At 47.6% G+C, this 17,475-nt stretch overlaps 1 protein-coding gene across 1 annotated transcript in view; it reads left to right on the top strand.

Annotated features, from left to right (window-relative positions):
• Positions 1-203: 203 nt before the first annotated feature.
• Positions 204-17,475, top strand: part of atp8b2 (ATPase phospholipid transporting 8B2) — a gene marked incomplete at both ends in the record, with an annotated part of 35,272 nt that continues 18,000 nt past the window's right edge. The window contains 8 exons of the mRNA XM_084444488.1: positions 204-312; positions 13,539-13,597; positions 13,718-13,831; positions 14,132-14,230; positions 14,498-14,559; positions 14,694-14,766; positions 15,460-15,530; positions 15,897-15,976. Coding sequence (XP_084300614.1) covers positions 204-312; positions 13,539-13,597; positions 13,718-13,831; positions 14,132-14,230; positions 14,498-14,559; positions 14,694-14,766; positions 15,460-15,530; positions 15,897-15,976 — 667 coding nt within the window. The remainder of the gene's footprint in view (positions 313-13,538; positions 13,598-13,717; positions 13,832-14,131; positions 14,231-14,497; positions 14,560-14,693; positions 14,767-15,459; positions 15,531-15,896; positions 15,977-17,475) is intronic.

Below are 17,475 nucleotides of genomic sequence, written 5' to 3'. Positions count from 1 at the left end.
GGAGAGAGAGGGAGGGAGCAGAGGAGTGAGTGAGGGAGAGAGGGGTGGGGATGCTGGTGGAGTGATCTCATAGTGTGAGCTGGTTCTGGATGGGACAGGAGAGAGCAGTGCAGCGTGGAGCCTGGGCTGTAGTCTCTGCGATGTGAGCGCAACCATGGACGTCTAAATCCTGTTAAATGTGCCATCAGGGTAGACCAGTCAAAATGACCATCCCTAAAGAAATCCCCGACAAGTGGCTCCCCATCGTTCTTCCTCTTCACCGGAAGAAACGGCAAGGACTTGATTTGGCTAGAACCAAAAAGAAAGGGACAGGTACTTCATCAACTTAATCATCCATGTGTTTCATCAATTTTCCATACTTATCAATAACTAAGACAAGTTTAATGGATATTCCATACTTATCAATAATTAAGACAAGTTTAATGGATGGGAAACAAATATTTTACCAAGCATGTTTCCGTTTTATTGGCATTAAGAAATCTGATGTAATCTTATGTCCCACTAATAATATACCCTCTGAAAACAGACCTCCATCATGTGAATAAATCATTATGTGAATAAATCATCCATTTCCTGCATTTTCATTCCCACTTGCCTCAATCTCCCAACCAGTTTCACACCCCAGTCACTACATAAACAGAGGATCTTATGACTGTATGTGTGTTGCCCCTATAGTTTATTCCTCTGACCTTGCACTGTTAATGAATGCCCTATTGTACACTGTGTGTGTTTTCCTCCAACCGTGTGTGCATGCTGGTGTCTTCTCTACAATGTTATTGTCACAGAGAACTGTATCTCTGATAGTTCAACTCTATCACCATCATCACCATCACCACCACCATCATCGTCACCATCATCATCATCTCTCAATCCTCATCTTCTTTCTTCCTCACTAGACCAGTTTTGGCTGGTTAGATTGTGTCATCTTGAGTTTAGTCTTCAGTCGTCCAGTCCAAAGTGTGAAGCATTCTCTGGTGCTGCATAGATACTTGTGCCCTTGACAGATCTCAGTCTATGGGTTAGATTGTGTTCATGTGTTTAGCAGTTATCTGTCTGAGCTCTGGTCCTGCAGATGGACTGGATGTCACAGGCAGCTGGTGTATTTTAATTACTAGCTGTAACACAAGCTTAGTAGTTTCATTATCAGGGTGATAGAGTTGATCTAAGCTCAATTGTGTGTGTGTGTGTGTGTGTGTGTATGATGTCCTTGTCTTTGAAACTGAGACACTGATCAGTCTTACAGGCGCCAGCCACCATCAATGATCAGGGTGTGTGTGTGTGTGTGTGTGTGTGTGTGTGTGTGTGTGTGTGAGAGTGAGTGAGTGAGTGTGTGTGTGTGAGTGAGTGAGTGTGTGTGTGTGTGTGTGAGTGAGTGTGTACTGTACCTTCATTTGACCTCCGTCTTTCCATGTGTCATTTCCATCATCTGAAGTCAAATTAGATCACTGTGTGGTAGGGTGGGTACGTGCATGTGTGTGCGTGTCTTTGTGCGTGTGTGTGTACTGTATGTGTGTATTTGTGAATGTCCCATTTCCTTCTAATTAGATCAGTCATTCTAATGTCCTCCAGAGACAGAGACAGACAAGGAATGTGTGTGTTTGTGAGTGTGTGTTTGAGTGTGTGTTTGTGTGTGTGTTTGTGAGTGTGTGTTTGTGTGTGTATGTGTGTGTTTGTGTGTGTGTTTGTGAGTGTGTGTTTGTGTGTGTGTGTTTGTGTGTGTGTTTGTGTGAAATCCGTGCTTGTTTATCTCTTAAAGTCATGACATGAGTCAAGTACAATTTGTGATAATAAATAGTCGCCTACCAAGACCAGGCACGACCTTCAGTAGAAACACATAGATTTTCAGTAGAAACAAACTGATCTTCAGTAGAAACACACTGATCTTCAGTAGAAACACGCAGATCTTCAGTAGAAACACACAGATCTTCAGTAGAAACACACTGATCTTAAGTAGAAACACACTGATCTTCAGTAGAAACACATAGATTTTCAGTAGAAACACACTGATCTTCAGTAGAAACTAGGGCTGGGACTTTTAGCCCCAAAATCATATTCGAAGTTCGTTTATTTATTAATAATAATATTCGAATATATTCGAATTATTATTAATAATATTTTTACCATTAAATTCTTACAGAAAGACCTACCTAGGTATTAAAATAAAGTTGTGCACATTCTGTCCACTAGTGGGCATTGTATCATAGGCAATATCGATAAGCAATGATGTTTTCAGAAGCAAATACAACACACAATGTCAACAACCGTTCTTTTAATTTATGTCAGACCCTGGCTTGAACAGTAGGTTTTCAGTTTGACAAAAAAAAATAAAAAGGCAGTCAGGCTAGGTACTGAAAGACAAATAAAAGATAAATAAAGGTAGTAGGATGTATATCCCATTAATCAAACATGTAGCCTAGGCTAAATCAGAACTTGCCATTATGGGCTATCTGGCTGCAGTATGTAAGACTCAACAACCGTCGTCAACCAGGAGCCGGTTGCACCAGTCGTTACTAAGTGGTGACTAGGCCTAGTCATAGCCTAAGTGGTGACTAGGCCTAGTCATAGCCTAAGTGTTGACTAGGCCTAGTCATAGCCTTAGTGGTGACTAGGCCTAGTCATAGCCTTAGTGGTGACTAGGCCTAGTCATAGCCTAAGTGGTGACTAGGCCTAGTCATAGCCTAAGTGGTGACTAGGCCTAGTCATAGCCTAAGTGTTGACTAGGCCTAGTCATAGCCTAAGTGGTGACTAGGCCTAGTCAAAGCCTAAGTGGTGACTAGGCCTAGTCAAAGCCTAAGTGGTGACTAGGCCTAGTCATAGCCTAAGTGGTGACTAGGCCTAGTCATAGCCTAAGTGTTGACTAACTCGAGATTTGGTCACTACTCAATTTAAATGGGTTGCACCACTCACGACTAGTTCCTAGTAACAACTAAATATGTCCACCACCCTGGGAGGTGGTGTAAGTGATGACTAGTGCGAGGAAGTAGCATCTTCAACTCTGCTATTAGGACGGAGGTGGGCGGAAACATTGTAGCTAAATCTGTCGGTGGAAAAATTATTTTTTCTAGCAGATGTCTTAGTTATATCAAGATTAAGCTAACTATTGGCATCGGTGTGCTTATTGGTGTCATATTTAATAAGTTTGAGTAATTTCACGATCGAGCTAGCTAAGCACCTTTAGCTCAATGGTCTCAGTTGCTGGTTAGCGAGGGGAGTCCCAGCCCAGCTGATAACCCTCCGTTGCGGGTTGGGGGGAAGCAACGGTCGGCTGGGATCCTGCCTCTCATAGTTAACCAGCAACTGGTCAGTGGACGGTACCAGGCAGCCTACGGTATGTCTGAATCAAAGAAGGTTATCAAACTAGCTGGCTAGGATCATTTAAGCATAACAATCCAACGGCTCCAACTCCCCCAAAAAGAACCCCTCCACTGCACAAGCACCAAACCCAATAATAATAATAATAATAATAAGCACAAGCTACCGAGTGCAACGTTAGCCTTGCTAACGGAGATAATGAATTTGGAGGAGAGTGTTGCAGCTGGTGCTAAACGAGGCAAAGGAAGAATATTTTGTGGACTATTATCACATCCATTTCACAGTTGGGATTATACAGAAAGGTGAGGATCGAGCCTGTGTTGGATGACCAACTCAAATGCCTGGCTAGCTCAATATTGTTGTAAGTTTAACATGAATCGCAAATGCGATTCATGAGCATTTTCACGTGTAGGAGGTCGGAAAAACACGAGTTACGGGTAGCCTGGAACGCGTGCTAACTAACGTCACCTCCTACAGGAGCCCAGGTGTCCAATAGCCTTGCTAATGAGCTCGCGATTGCAACTTCACCAGGCGTGAAAAACCCTCTGAATCTGAATCAAAAGCAACGTTTGCTAGCCAACACATTTACAAAAAATTATGCCTATAACAGGTTCGAATATTAAGGGCTGCCTAATATTCGTTCGAATACCAGTATTTCTGTCAATATTCGAATTATATTCGAATCCCGAAGTTCGGACTCCCAGCCCTAGTAGAAACACACTGATCTTCAGTAGAAACACACTGATCTTCAGTAGAAACACACTGATCTTCAGTAGAAACACATTGATCTTCACGTCAGAAAACACGCGCACGGCCGAGCGAATGACCGCTGTCATTCATGAGGGGAGGTCAGTCAAGGAGCTGTGGCACGTGTCGTCACATGTCTGTGTGTGTACGTGTGTGTGTGTGTGTGCGTGTGTGTGTGTATGTATGTGTGTGTGTGTGTGTGTGTGTGCGTGTGTGCATGTGTGTGTGTGTGTGTGTGTGTGCGGGTGTGTATGTATGTGTGTGTGTGTGTGTGCGTGTGTGTGTGTGCATGTGTGTGTGTGTGTGTGTGCGTGTGTGTGTGTGTGTGTAGGGGGGAGGGAGCATGGGGATGTGAAGAGACAGGATGAAAGGATTGGAAAGAGAGACACATATCCTCACACTCACATACGCTACATGTTATATTCATGAACACTGATAAATACTGTCTGACTAGTAGTGGCTTCCACCTGCAGTAGGGCTGCAGCGTGTCTGATTCTCTCTGCTCGGTCCCAGTAATGGAGGTTTGTCTGTCCTGTCCTGCTGCGTAGCTCTGCTCTGAGGCTGGAAAAGCCCGGCTCTGTCCTTGAGCCTGCTAGAGAGAGCCTGCTAAAAATGCTTAATGGGTCAGGTTAAAGACACTCGCATGCTCGAGCAGGGTTTGGCTGGGGATGGGACTAGGGATGAGACAGAGGCTGGGGCTAGGTATGGGACATGGGCTAGGACTGGGGCTGGGATGGGCTAGAACTCGGACGGGGATTAGGACTAGGGCTGGGACTAGGTATTGGACAGGGGCTAGGACTAGGGCTGGGACTAGGTATTGGAAGGGGGCTAGGACTAGGGCTGGACTATGGGGCTGGGGATGGGACAAATGCAGGAGATGGGGTTAGGGTTAAATATGGGGCTAGGACAGGTATTGGGACTGGGGCTGGGATTAGAATAGGGGCTGGGATTAGAATAGGGGCTGGGATTAAAATAGAGGCTGGGAATAAAATAGGGGCTGGGACTGGGGTTGATTTAGCTGTGCTGGGCAGGGAGAGGCAGGGAGAGGCTGTGTTGGGCAGGGAGAGGCTGTGTTGGGCAGGGAGAGGCTGTGTTGGGCAGGGAGAGGCTGTGTTGGGCAGGGGGAGGCTGTGTTGGGCAGGGAGCGGCTGTGTTGGGCAGGGAGAGGCTGTGTTGGGCAGGGAGAGGCTGTGTTGGGCAGGGAGAGGCTGTGTTGGGCAGGGAGAGGCTGTGTTGGGCAGGGGGAGGCTGTGTTGGGCAGGGAGAGGCTGTGTTGGGCAGGGGGAGGCTGTGTTGGGCAGGGAGCGGCTGTGTTGGGCAGGGAGAGGCAGAGAGAGGCTGTGTTGGGCAGGGAGAGGCTGTGTTGGGCAGGATGGTGTATCAGTCCTGTCTGGCGGCTCCGGTCCTCTGAGGAGGTTAATGCAGAGCTGCTTTCCCAGCTGGTGAGGGGAAGAGATATCAATCAGGCACTCTGCAAGGACAACAACGCACCAGGAAATAAAATACATAAATAAACCTTCACTGGCTCTGAAGAAAGGGATGGAGGATGAGAGAGAGAGAGAGAGAGAGAGAGAGAGAGAGAGGAGTGAAGGAGGAGGGACATGCAGGGTTAGGGTTAGACTGAATGCAGTCTCTTTCTCTCCAGCTCAGACATGAACGCTGACTGAACACAGGACCCCCCAGCACCGTCCTGCAGATCACATTACTCCAGTCTATTATTAGTCTCCCCAACCCCTGGGCTGGGGCCTAGCTGCCCTAACAGGCCCTGGGCCTAGCTGCCCTAACAGGCCCTGGGCCTAGATGTCCTAACAGGCCCTGGGCCTAGCTGCCCTAACAGGCCCTGGGCCTAGATGTCCTAACAGGCCCTGGGCCTAGCTGCCCTAACAGGCCCTGGGCCTAGATGTCCTAACAGGCCCTGGGCCACAATGCCCTAACAGGCCTTAACCACTGCATAGTTTCTACCAGCTATGGAGGTATGATTCTATGGAGGTATTATTCTATGGCCATGGTACAGATTATACAGTGAGCCGTCTGTCAGCTACACACAGCACACTAAACAGTCAGAGAGAGAGAAGGGAGGAGAGGAGTGTTTAAGAGAGAAAGAGAGAGAGAGAGAGAGAGAGTTGAAGGTAGAGGGACATTGTGCATTGATGTAGTCTACAGCTCATATCTAGTAAGATGATATCATCTACTCCGTAATAGATGATGATATTAGCTAGAAAACACTGTCTCTGCCTATCTACACCATGATGGTATTATAGAGCAGTACACCAATACTGTCTGTAGTGTGTTTGTGCTTCAGAGTCTCAGCTGAGCCAGACTAATACTGTCTGTAGTGTGTTTGTGCTTCAGAGTCTCAGCTGAGCCAGACTAATACTGTCTGTAGTGTGTTTGTGTCTCAGCTGAGCCAGACTAATACTGTCTGTAGTGTGTTTGTGTTTGAGAGTCTCAGCTGAGCCAGACTAATACTGTCTGTAGTGTGTTTGTGTTTGAGAGTCTCAGCTGAGCCAGACTAATACTGTCTGTAGTGTGTTTGTGCTTCAGAGTCTCAGAAGAGCCAGACTAGAGTGGTGAGCATGAGAGATGCAGTACATCAGGCAGAGCTGCACAGGGCTGATTCTCAAGAGTGAGATCAGAAACACAGGAAACCACAGCGCTGGAGCTTAGGGGGGCATGCTGACGAGGTGGGGGGGGGGGGGGGGGGGCAGGCTGCTGATGAGGGGGCAGGCTGCTGAGGGTGGGGGGGGGGGGGGCAGGCTGCTGACGTTCTGAAGGACGTCTCTCCCGCCCCGTCTCTCTGCAGGAACAGGACAGCTGCGCCCCAAGAGGCTGAAGCTCTGAACGTGTGTGTGTTCGTGCCGTGCTGCGTGTTGTGTCTGTGTGTTGTGTCTGTGTGTTGTGTCTGTGTGTGTGTGTGTTGTGTGTGTGTGTGTGTAGGGTTAGGGTTATTCGTGTGCAAAACAGAGTTTTTCCATTTCATTTAAAAGCCCCTCATCACTATTAGAGCAGATAAGGAGGAGGAGAGAGGGAGGGAGGGAGGAGAGAGAGAGGGAGGAGGAGGGAGGGATGAGGAGAGAGAGAGGGAGGAGGAGAGAGAGAGGGAGGAGAAGGGAGGGAAGCAGCATCAGCACAAAACACTTTGAAATGCAGGCAGAGAGGGAGGGGGAGAGGAATGGGGGTGATAGACAGGACCAGACACACCCAGTAATAAAACTAAACTTCAGTCGAGATCACTTTAGTCAAAATTGACCCATTTATTGTGCATGCAGCAAATACAGCATATGAATTTTGGCGGTGTGCTCTGTTCGGGGGGCCCCCTGACTTCCACAGAATGTGGAAAGCGCGATAGTAGGGGGAGGCGAAATCTAGATGTTCCCCCTCTCTGGGCCAGCTTGGCCCAGAGTGCCGGAAGAGGGAATGGCATCGATTTAGTCCCCTGCCTCTATGACGATCAGAGTGGGCCGTGATCGGGAAGTCGCTCGGGGGTAACTCAGCCCACTAAGGCCGTCAAAGAGAGCCACAGGGGGACTGCTGTACATTATAGTCCCTAGCCTCCACGGGCCGACGCTTCGTGGAGTTCCGAGGGAGTACAGCCTAGAGTCTCTGCCTCCATGGTGACCGGAGGAACCGCTGGATGGCTCTTCGGAGATGTTTCGGCCCACGATCACCATGGAGAGCCACAGAGACTAAGCAAGTGAAATTCCCCGGCTCCCACCAGCCGACGCATAGTGGAATACCAGAAGAATGCAGCAATACCCCCCAAAATGAACTCACCGGCAGCTCCGAGGCCCTCATGCTACATGAAGGTGTCGACGGAGAACGCTTGGGTAGCGTTCGTACGCCGATGAAGACCATCTGCCCATGGACTTCAGGGTGGACACCGGGGCGATGGAAGCAGTGTGGTTGCGGCTCCTATGCGGAGGGAGTGTGCAGTGTACCGGTCCGGTGGAAGCCCGCACGCCAGGCAGAGGGTGCGGAGACTAGCGGCGGACCAGGCTCTCGTCATGAGCTTACCCTCTCCCGTCAGGAAGAGGGGCTCCTCTCCACCGGCCTGGGGTCTGCCCATCAGGTATGAGCTCATGGAGGACAGAGGACAAAATGGGGTGTTATTTCCTGATATATACACATTCACGACATCACCGGCTCTGTCTGCCTTAGAGTGCTTCAGGTGCAGGATGAAATAAAGCGCGTGAACCGTGATATCTGCCCTCGTGAGGTCATGTGACGGGTCAAATGACAATGTGCGTGTAGAATATTCACCAACCCTGAGGAACCCATAGAAAGCTGTGAGAATAACGGTTTCCAACATTAAATTCGATTGAGTGTCAAAACACCCAAGCCTTAACCGTGCGATTAACCTATGAACGAGTGAAAGAGTGAAGGGAAGACGTTTATCATTGCCTTGTGGGAGCTCTCCCGTAATGCCGTTAAGGAGGAGCTGGATGGATGGGTTCCCCAGTAGTGAGCCAGTGGAGGGGTCCAGGCAGCGCATGTGAAATTGTACACCTGCAACAATACTTTTAACCGCTGGAGGCCGCAGCCGTCTGGACTCAACACAATGGACTATAAATGCTGATAAAACCAAATGTTAATGGGCATGACAGGTACTTTAAATGTGGAGCAGAACGCAGTGAAATGAGACTATGCAGTCGTATTGTTTTAATGTGGTCTTGGCTAGACCAGCTCTCATGTCTCGGGCAGCGGATTACAGGAGGGCATCAGGGCATCGTTCTTTAACAGAACCGTCTGCCGAAAAGGAGGGCAGACCAGGCCGGACGGGGCCACATCCAGGCACAGTCAGCGGAACTTCTGTGAATCAAACCGGGACAGCGAGTCAGCAATTTGATTGTCGAGGCCGGGGATGTGGACAGCGTGGAAAGTGAAGTTCCCCTGCACGGACAGCTGTGTGCGGCGGCGCATTAATTTATTAATGAACGGAATGTTCGAACGACCATTGTTGGACCATTCACTGTGGCTTCGTTATCGCAGAAGAATAGAACGCGTTTCCTGGACCACTGAGGGCTCCACAAAATACTAGCGACGACAATGGGATACAGCTCCATAGCGCCGTGGAGCTGACTTGGTTAGGCTGCGAGTCAGTTCGGTAGGCCAAGCGCTAGAAAACCAGTTATTACCGAACATACCCCCAAAACCCACCAAGGGCGCAGCATCAGTTAACAGCCGAAGGGACACAGAAGAGTCATAGCCAACATTGTAGAAAAAAAAACGCTGTTCCACCCGTCGCACAACTGGGACCAAAACGGAGATCCGAACGGCAGCCCTCATCCAAGCTGACCAGGTCCTGCAGGCGGTCAACGGACCGGGCCAGCGCGAGCAGCCGGGAAACGAATGAGCGGCCTGGAGGTACGACGCGCATGCCGAAGTTCAGATGCCCGAGTAAGGAGAGCAGCTCCCTTTCAGTAATAACTAACCGCTCCCGCGCGTCGCGCATAACACTCTGAACCCGATCCGGCTTTTCGAGGGGCAGAGAGGCCTACATCCTAACGCTAACCAGGAGGATACCGAGGAACTCTATCAGTTAGCGCGGGGCGATGGTGTCCCCGTTGGACAGAGGAATGCCCAGCCGGGAGAAGGTGCTACGCAGGGCCGCGATACCAAGGCCCGGGTCGTCAGTGGGAAAATCGATGAGTAAATCGTCCAGCAGGTGAAGAACGAACGGGAGCCGGCAGTCATTCAGCAGGACCCAGCATAACGCCTCGGAGAGAGAATCCAAAATCTTCGGGCTGCTGCGACAGCCAAAAGCCAGCCGAACCAAAAAGTACATCAGCCGTGCCACCGGACGCCGAATAAATGCCATTGCGACGGATGGAGGGGCATCACCTTGAAAACGTCAGTGATATCCGCCTTGGACAGCCACACACCCCTACCCGCAGTTTAATGAACTCGATGGCATTATCGACCGACGCGTAGCGGAGGGAAAATGAGGCAGGGGTATTAGACTGTTGATGCTGGGGACATCGCGAGGAGCAGAAAGGTCGATGATCAACCGCTTTTTCCCTGAATATTTACGTGTTGCCACGCCGATCGGACTGATGCGCGTGACTGGAAATGTCGACGAACTTTAGGGACCGATAACGAAGCCCTTCCTGACCACCTTCTCCAGCAGCGCGTCCACCACCTCGGGCTCCCTAACGGCAGACAACAAGTTATTACAGGTATGGGAAACGTCAGGTAGTCAGGCTAACCCGGCAAAAAAACAAGCACAAGTCCCGAAGCAAACAACTGACGAAACAACAGTTCGGATGCTTATGCCGCATTCCAGATAGGATTTTGAGCCTGTAAGGTACGACTTCAAGTCACAACTCACGACTTCATGCATTCCAGGCAACTGTCCGAGCGTGTGGAATTCTAGACAAATGTAACTAGCCAATATGGCAAGCTTGAGATTCGACACCGTCAGAGCTGGCAAGCTGAACAACTTCTCACCGTTTGCATGTCAAGTTCAGGTTTACCTTAACGTTAGCTAGCTAGCGCTAGCTGGCTCTAGTCGTTGACATATTCGAGCATCATTACATACACATAGCAGATTATAGAGCATAATCGTTTGTATTAATTAGATTACGACGTACAATTTGACTTTATGTTGCCCTAAAGTTAAAGGAGTAGTAAAGGGAAAATGCATGTTTAACCCTGTTTTAAGGTTACTTATGATCATATACAATGTTGAGGTCAAAACGTTGACAAAGCTAGCATTTTCAAGAAAGTTGACAATTGCTCTACCACCGTTTTGGTCATTCAATGGATGTGGATGGGCATCTTGAAAAATAATTCAAAAACATGTTAAACTCTCGATTTCAAAGACAAGAAGCTCAACAAGGGTGTAATTGGTGTCTGTTGGTATTCTGACATCAAATTCGCCGTAAAGTATGAATCGTGTAGGGTGTAGTATGAATTCTGTAGCAAAGTATGAATCCTGTAGGCACATAAGGGATACCCCTTATGTGCAATACAAAGAACCTTGATGAACGCTAGCTAGCTAGCAAGCAATCAGTATAGCCTGTCATGTAGCTAGCACCAGCCAGCGAACTCACAAAACAAGTCAAGAAGGGGGTATTTGATAAACCGATTACATTTCGATTATCTACATAGTTACGTTCTCGCCTGAACTGTTAACATTTTAATAGTGACATAGCACCCGGCGTACAGTCAAAATTACAACAGTTCAGTTATAGCGGTGGACGGGGCATGAACAACCTGTGACATCAGCGGCTCATGAATGAAACCCAGTGCTGGTGGCTGTGGTAACGCCGAACCACAACGCAACCACAATCAAAATTATGGCATACGGTGCAGAGGGACGTGCTCCTCGGCCTCGGAATCCGGCCGCTCCACGACGTCACTAAACAGACCCCCCAAACCACGGATCGGAGAGGATATCGCAGGCAGCAGGTAGCAAAACGCACCAAAACACAAACATAAGCACGAAACGCAAGAGCAGAGAACGAGGACGCAGTGAGCAGATACAAGCGATCAGCAGTAATGGCAAGAGCGAACAATGACATGTTTTGACAGCTTAAATACATGCACTCTAGCGTGCTGGACCAATGCTATGACAGCTGACAGTCAGCTGGGGCGTTGCGTCGTTACGGGGTGTGACTGATTAGCCTCTGCCGATTAGCCCGGCATTGACATCCGTGCCTCGCCTGAAGTTGCGTCAGAGACTTCATTATTGCGTATTGAGAGAGTCACTGAGTATAAATATCTTGGTTTGTGGCTGGATGATAAACTCTCATTCAAGTTTCATGTAGACAGTCTAGCCTCTAAACTGTGGCAGAAAATGGACTTCCTGTACAGAAACCGTTCTAGCTTTCCTATGTTCAACAGGAAGAGAATTGTTCAAGCTGTCTTCAATCAATCAAAGCTTTATTTGTATAGCGCATTTCATACCCAGAGGCAACACAATGCGCTTTACAGAGAACAAGGGAGGTGGGCATACGACCCACTCTCTACATATTCCAGAGGGAAGCAAAAAAACAGTTATCACCCGGGGGCCAGATAAGTGAGCTGTAAAAATTCTTTCCTGACCCCTCTCAACAAGGCGATCGAGCAAGCTCCAGGAGTATGTTTGTCTACCGGCTAAGAACATTTATAAAGCAATACATTACATTAAATTACATTTCAGAGTAAGAGAGGCTAAAAGCATCATAGGAGAGAGAACATTCTACGGACATGCTACGACATCCACAGCAGACACGGGGGTATCTATCGGACTCCGGGAGGTCTGCTGGTGACAGTGGGGCATCCACTTACTGATCTTCTTATCAGTATTAGACTATGGTGACACAATCTACAGTATAGACATGCTTCTGTGACTACCCTATTATTATTGTACAGTATATTGTATATGTTTTGTTGTTATTTGTGTGAACTCGTCAACACTGTAAATGAGGGCTTAACGAGTATAAATAAAGCTTATGAATGAATGAATGAATGAAGAGTGCTTGGCTCTGGCCTCGGCTGAGTGTCCGTCCATAAATAGATAGATTCAAATGAGAGCTAATTACTGATCAGAGGTAATGACCCCATATCAGTGTGTGTGTGTGTGTGTGTGTTTATGTGTGCATGTGCACGTGTGTGTTGTGTCTCCAGCACTCCATTGATTTTAACCTAGATTCTGGATGAGCATTAAGACCCATCCTCTCTCCATCCCTTTCTCTCTCTCCCTCTCTCCATTTTCTTTAATCCTCTATCAGTGGTGGGTGGCTAGTTGCCAGGCTGCTGCAGGCAAGATATTCATCAATCACCAATATTGACTCAGACCTGACTAATCGATTAGGTTTAATTGCCAAATTACACCCTACCCCACATTGACAATTGGCGGTGGGAGTTTCTGGCACTCCTGTGTTGGTCTGGAGATGTAGGTTAGCACCGCAGAACCTCCTCTGATGGTTCATAATCCTGTGTGCGTCTGTGTTGTCTCAGAGTGTTTAACTGTGTGTTTGTGTTGTCTCAGAGTGTTTACCTGTGTGTTTGTGTTGTCTCAGAGTGTTTACCTGTGTGTTTGTGTTGTCTCAGTGTTTACTTGTGTGTTTGTGTTGTCTCACAGTGTTTACCTGTGTGTTTGTGTTGTCTGTTTACCTGTGTGTTTGTGTTGTCTCAGAGTGTTTACCTTTGTGTTTGTGTTGTCTGTGTTTACTTGTGTGTTTGTGTTGTCTCAGAGTGTTTACCTGTGTGTTTGTGTTGTCTCAGAGTGTTTACCTGTGTGTTTGTGTTGTCTCAGAGTGTTTACCTGTGTTTGTGTTGTCTCAGAGTGTTTACCTGTGTGTTTGTGTTGTCTCAGAGTGTTTACCTGTGTTTGTGTTGTCTCAGAGTGTTTACCTGTGTGTTTGTGTTGTCTCAGAGTGTTTACCTGCGTTTGTGTGTTGTCTCAGAGTGTTTACCTGTGTGTTTGTGTTGTCTCAGAGTGTTTACCTGTGTGTTTGTGTTGTCTCAGAGTGTTTACCTGTGTGTTTGTGTAGAGGAGGAGAGGAGAGTCCGCGCCAACGACAGAGAATACAACGAGAAGTTCCAGTATGCAGTAAGACTCTAACCCTAACCATGGATGTGTGATATTTACATCAGCATGGATAATGGATACCTTCACACCATCTGTAATACATTTTCTCCCCCCCCCCTCTCTCTTTCTCTCTCTCTCCAGAGTAACTGCATCATGACGTCAAAGTACAACATCATGACCTTTTTGCCCGTCAATCTGTTTGAGCAGTTTCAGGAAGTGGCCAATACCTACTTCCTCTTCCTGCTCATACTGCAGGTGAGGGAGGGAGGGAGGGAGGGCTGATTGAGGGAGGAGGAGAACAGAGGGGTGGAGGAAGGGGAGAGAGAGAGAGAGAGAGAGAGAGAGAGAGAGAGAGGGAGAGAGAGAGAGAGAGAGAGAGGGAGAGAGAGAGAGGGAGAGAGATCTAGTTCTACTCAAACTACAGTAATGTAGTTCTCTGTGGTTCCTCTGTGCTGGTATTATGAGCTGATCCAGGACCTGTTCTCTTTAATGAAGAGCCTGTGGTTCCTCTGTGCTGGTATTATGAGCTGATCCAGGACCTGTTATCTGTCTCAGCTGATTCCTCAGATCTCCTCCCTCTCCTGGTTCACCACCATCGTGCCTTTAGTTCTGGTGTTGAGCATCACTGCAGTGAAGGACGCCACAGACGACTACGTGAGTGGCTGTTTCTCACACACACACACACACACACACACACACACCCCAACAACGCACACTATGAATGAAAGGCTGCTATATGATTAGTACTGTATACTCCTGAGATCTCCAACTCAGGGCCTACAGAACTAGCCTTAGGTTTCCTCTCCAACCGTAACACACCTGATTCTAATGATCTGCTCGCCGGGTCCATAATTAGCTGATTCAGGTGTGTTGTATGTTAATTAAACTATTCCTGCTGTACCATGCCTGTATCTCCTTCAGTTCCGTCACAAGAGTGACAACCAGGTGAACAACCGCCAGTCTCAGGTCCTCATCCATGGCTCGTAAGTCAACACCGCTACCGGTCATCCTGACTGGGCAGTCACTTCTGCTATTGGCCATGGTCGCTGGTCACTGACACTTTGTACTGTACTGATCTCTCTCCCTCCCACTCTCTCGCCCTCTCTCTCTCTCTCAGTCTCCAGAAGGAGAAGTGGATGAATGTTCGAGTAGGTGACATTATTAAACTGGAGAACAACCAGTTTGTGGCAGTAAGTGTCTCCAACACTCAACTAATACACTGTATGCCAACACGCACGCACACAAACACGCACGCACGCACACACACACACACGCACGCACGCACACACACTTATGGAGCTCCTTTCTGAGGCCCTGCACATGCAGATCTAGTGATTTACAGGTTCCTGTATAGTGCTGTTTTGTGGATGGATTCTTATGGGTTTCATATCCAGCAGAACACTTTTAATCAGTATTGTTTTATGGTGCTTCTACAAACTCACACCAGACATGTGTGCCAGCATAGTTAAATGCTCACATCCAGACATGTGTGCCAGCATAGTTAAATGCTCACATCCAGACATGCGTGCCAGCATAGTTAAATGCTCACATCCAGTGATGCGTGCCAGCATAGTTAAATGCTCACATCCAGACATGCGTGCCAGCATAGTTAAATGCTCTAGCATGTTCAAGTCATGATCCTTTAGAATGCTTTGGCTAGCTGATGTTGGTGAGTAGGCATTTTCTTGTTCATGGGTGTATCATCAATGCTTGGTTAGCTGAAGCTAGTACTAACTCCAGCTGGTGTGTGTGTGTGTGTGTGTGTGTGTGTGTGTGTGGTGTGTATGTGTGTGTGTGGTGTGTGTATGTGTGTGTGTGTGTATGTGCGTGTGTGTGTGTGTGTCTGTGTGTGTGTGTGTCTGTGTGTGCGTGTGTGTGTGCAGGCTGACCTGCTCCTGTTGTCCAGCAGTGAACCCCACGGACTCTGTTACATCGAGACTGCCGAACTTGACGGGTCAGAATCCGCTCAGTACTCTACTATACTAACTATAATACTATACTAACTACAATACTATACTAACTATAATACTATACTAACTATAATTACCCTTACAATGAGATCAATACTGTACAGTTACCGTTACAATGAGATCAGCAGCACCGAAAAACCTCTTTTCATCCCTCAATATTGGACTATTGTATCACTTGGTTATTGTATTTTGCTCTGTCCTGTCTTGTCCTTGCATCATGTTTATGGTCGGAGGTGTGTGTGACCGTGACCCTAACCCTAACCCATACCCTAACCCACGTGAGGTGTGTGTGAGCCTCCTTAACTGAATACAGTCTGATTCTCAGTCATGTTATGTATGTTGCCTTGCAGAGAGAGCAACATGAAGGTTCGCCAGTCCCTATCTGTGACCTCTGACCTGGGAGACCCCAACAACCTGGCCACGTTTAACGGTAGGAGGGATGTTCTCTGCTCTCGCTGCCCGTCTCTCTCTCCTCTCTCGCAGGTCCACTCTGCACCTGAGCACTTATCACACACACACACACGCATGCGCACATACACACATTGAGCTGCCCTATGTCAGCAGTCCCCGTCTCCCTCAGACATACAGAGTCCCTGTTCATCAGCACAGACACCCACCTGAGACACAGCCTCGAATCAAACTAACCCCACACACAGCCTCCAATCAAACTAACCCCACACACAGCCTCCAATCAAACTAACCCCACACAGCCTCCAATCAAACTAACCCCACACACAGCCTCCAATAAAACTCATATCACATTCCCAGTGTGTGTCCATGGGCGCGTACTGTACGCGTGTGTGTGTGTGTTTGTGTGTATGTGTTTGTGTGTATGTGTATGAATTTTTATTTATTTTATTTGATCAAGGGGAACGATGTGCATTATTTAACTATTAGTGCCAAGGGCGAAACTTCAGTTTGAGAAGTGGGGGGGACACAAGTAGGGATGGTGAATTTCATTTCAGCCATACTGCTCTCAATGTCCTCATGTCATTGCACACATGCACATTGGCAAAGTTATTCATCTAAATATTAATAAATATGTAATTTATTGATTTCTCGATTTTTAATGAATTGGAAATCAATAAATCATGAAAACCAAAGGTTGTCATAGTTTGATATATATAATAGAATGTTGATTTATATAACAGAATGTTGCACAAGTGGTTTGAGGTGTTTCTGACAGATATTGGCAAAGTAGTTAATCTAAACTGTATGTATGAATGAACGAATGTCATTTTTTGATTTCTCAAATATTAATAAATTGGTTATCAATAACTCACGAAACATTTGCTGGTGTGAGTCCAACTAACAACTAACAACAGAGGAATGATGTGCTTTCCATACTTTATACAGCACACATAGCCTACCTGCACACATAGCCTACTTGCACACATAGCCTACCTGCACACATAGCCTACCTGCACACACAGCCTATCTGCACACATAGCCTACCTGCAACGCAGTGCTGCTGCTCCCTGCCTCATCCTGCCTGTCCCTGTCATAACCTCCTTGGTCCCTGTCCACTGCTGGCTCAACCTCCTGATCTCTGATATGAAAGCAGTTGACATGAACAAGGAAGTATTATAGAACAGTGTTGAGCAGACGCAGTTAACATGAAGGTTATAGTGCTGATTAATATATTCATATAGGCAATGTTACTTGCTACTAGGGCTGCCCCCTGAAAGTCGACGCGTCGAATCATCAGTCGGAGACCCTTAAGTCGACAGAGATTCTTTAAGTCGAGCAGTCGTTTTCTGCTCCACTGTCAAGGACTAGGAGGTGGACTAAGATCAAGGACAGGCCAATCATTCGTTTTAGACCTAGGCTATTACCGTAGCTATTCGTTGGGCTGTAAAAGAAGAGTTAAGACTGATATAGCAGAGGGAAGAAGGCAGGGAGCCCCTCTCCCCTGTTAAGCGTGTAGCC

The sequence above is a fragment of the Borostomias antarcticus genome (assembly GCF_949987555.1).
Source record: "Borostomias antarcticus genome assembly, chromosome: 10".
NCBI classification, from domain to species: Eukaryota; Metazoa; Chordata; class Actinopteri; order Stomiiformes; family Stomiidae; genus Borostomias; species Borostomias antarcticus.
Note: the sequence above shows the minus strand (reverse complement) of the source record. Positions and strands in the feature narration are given on the sequence as shown.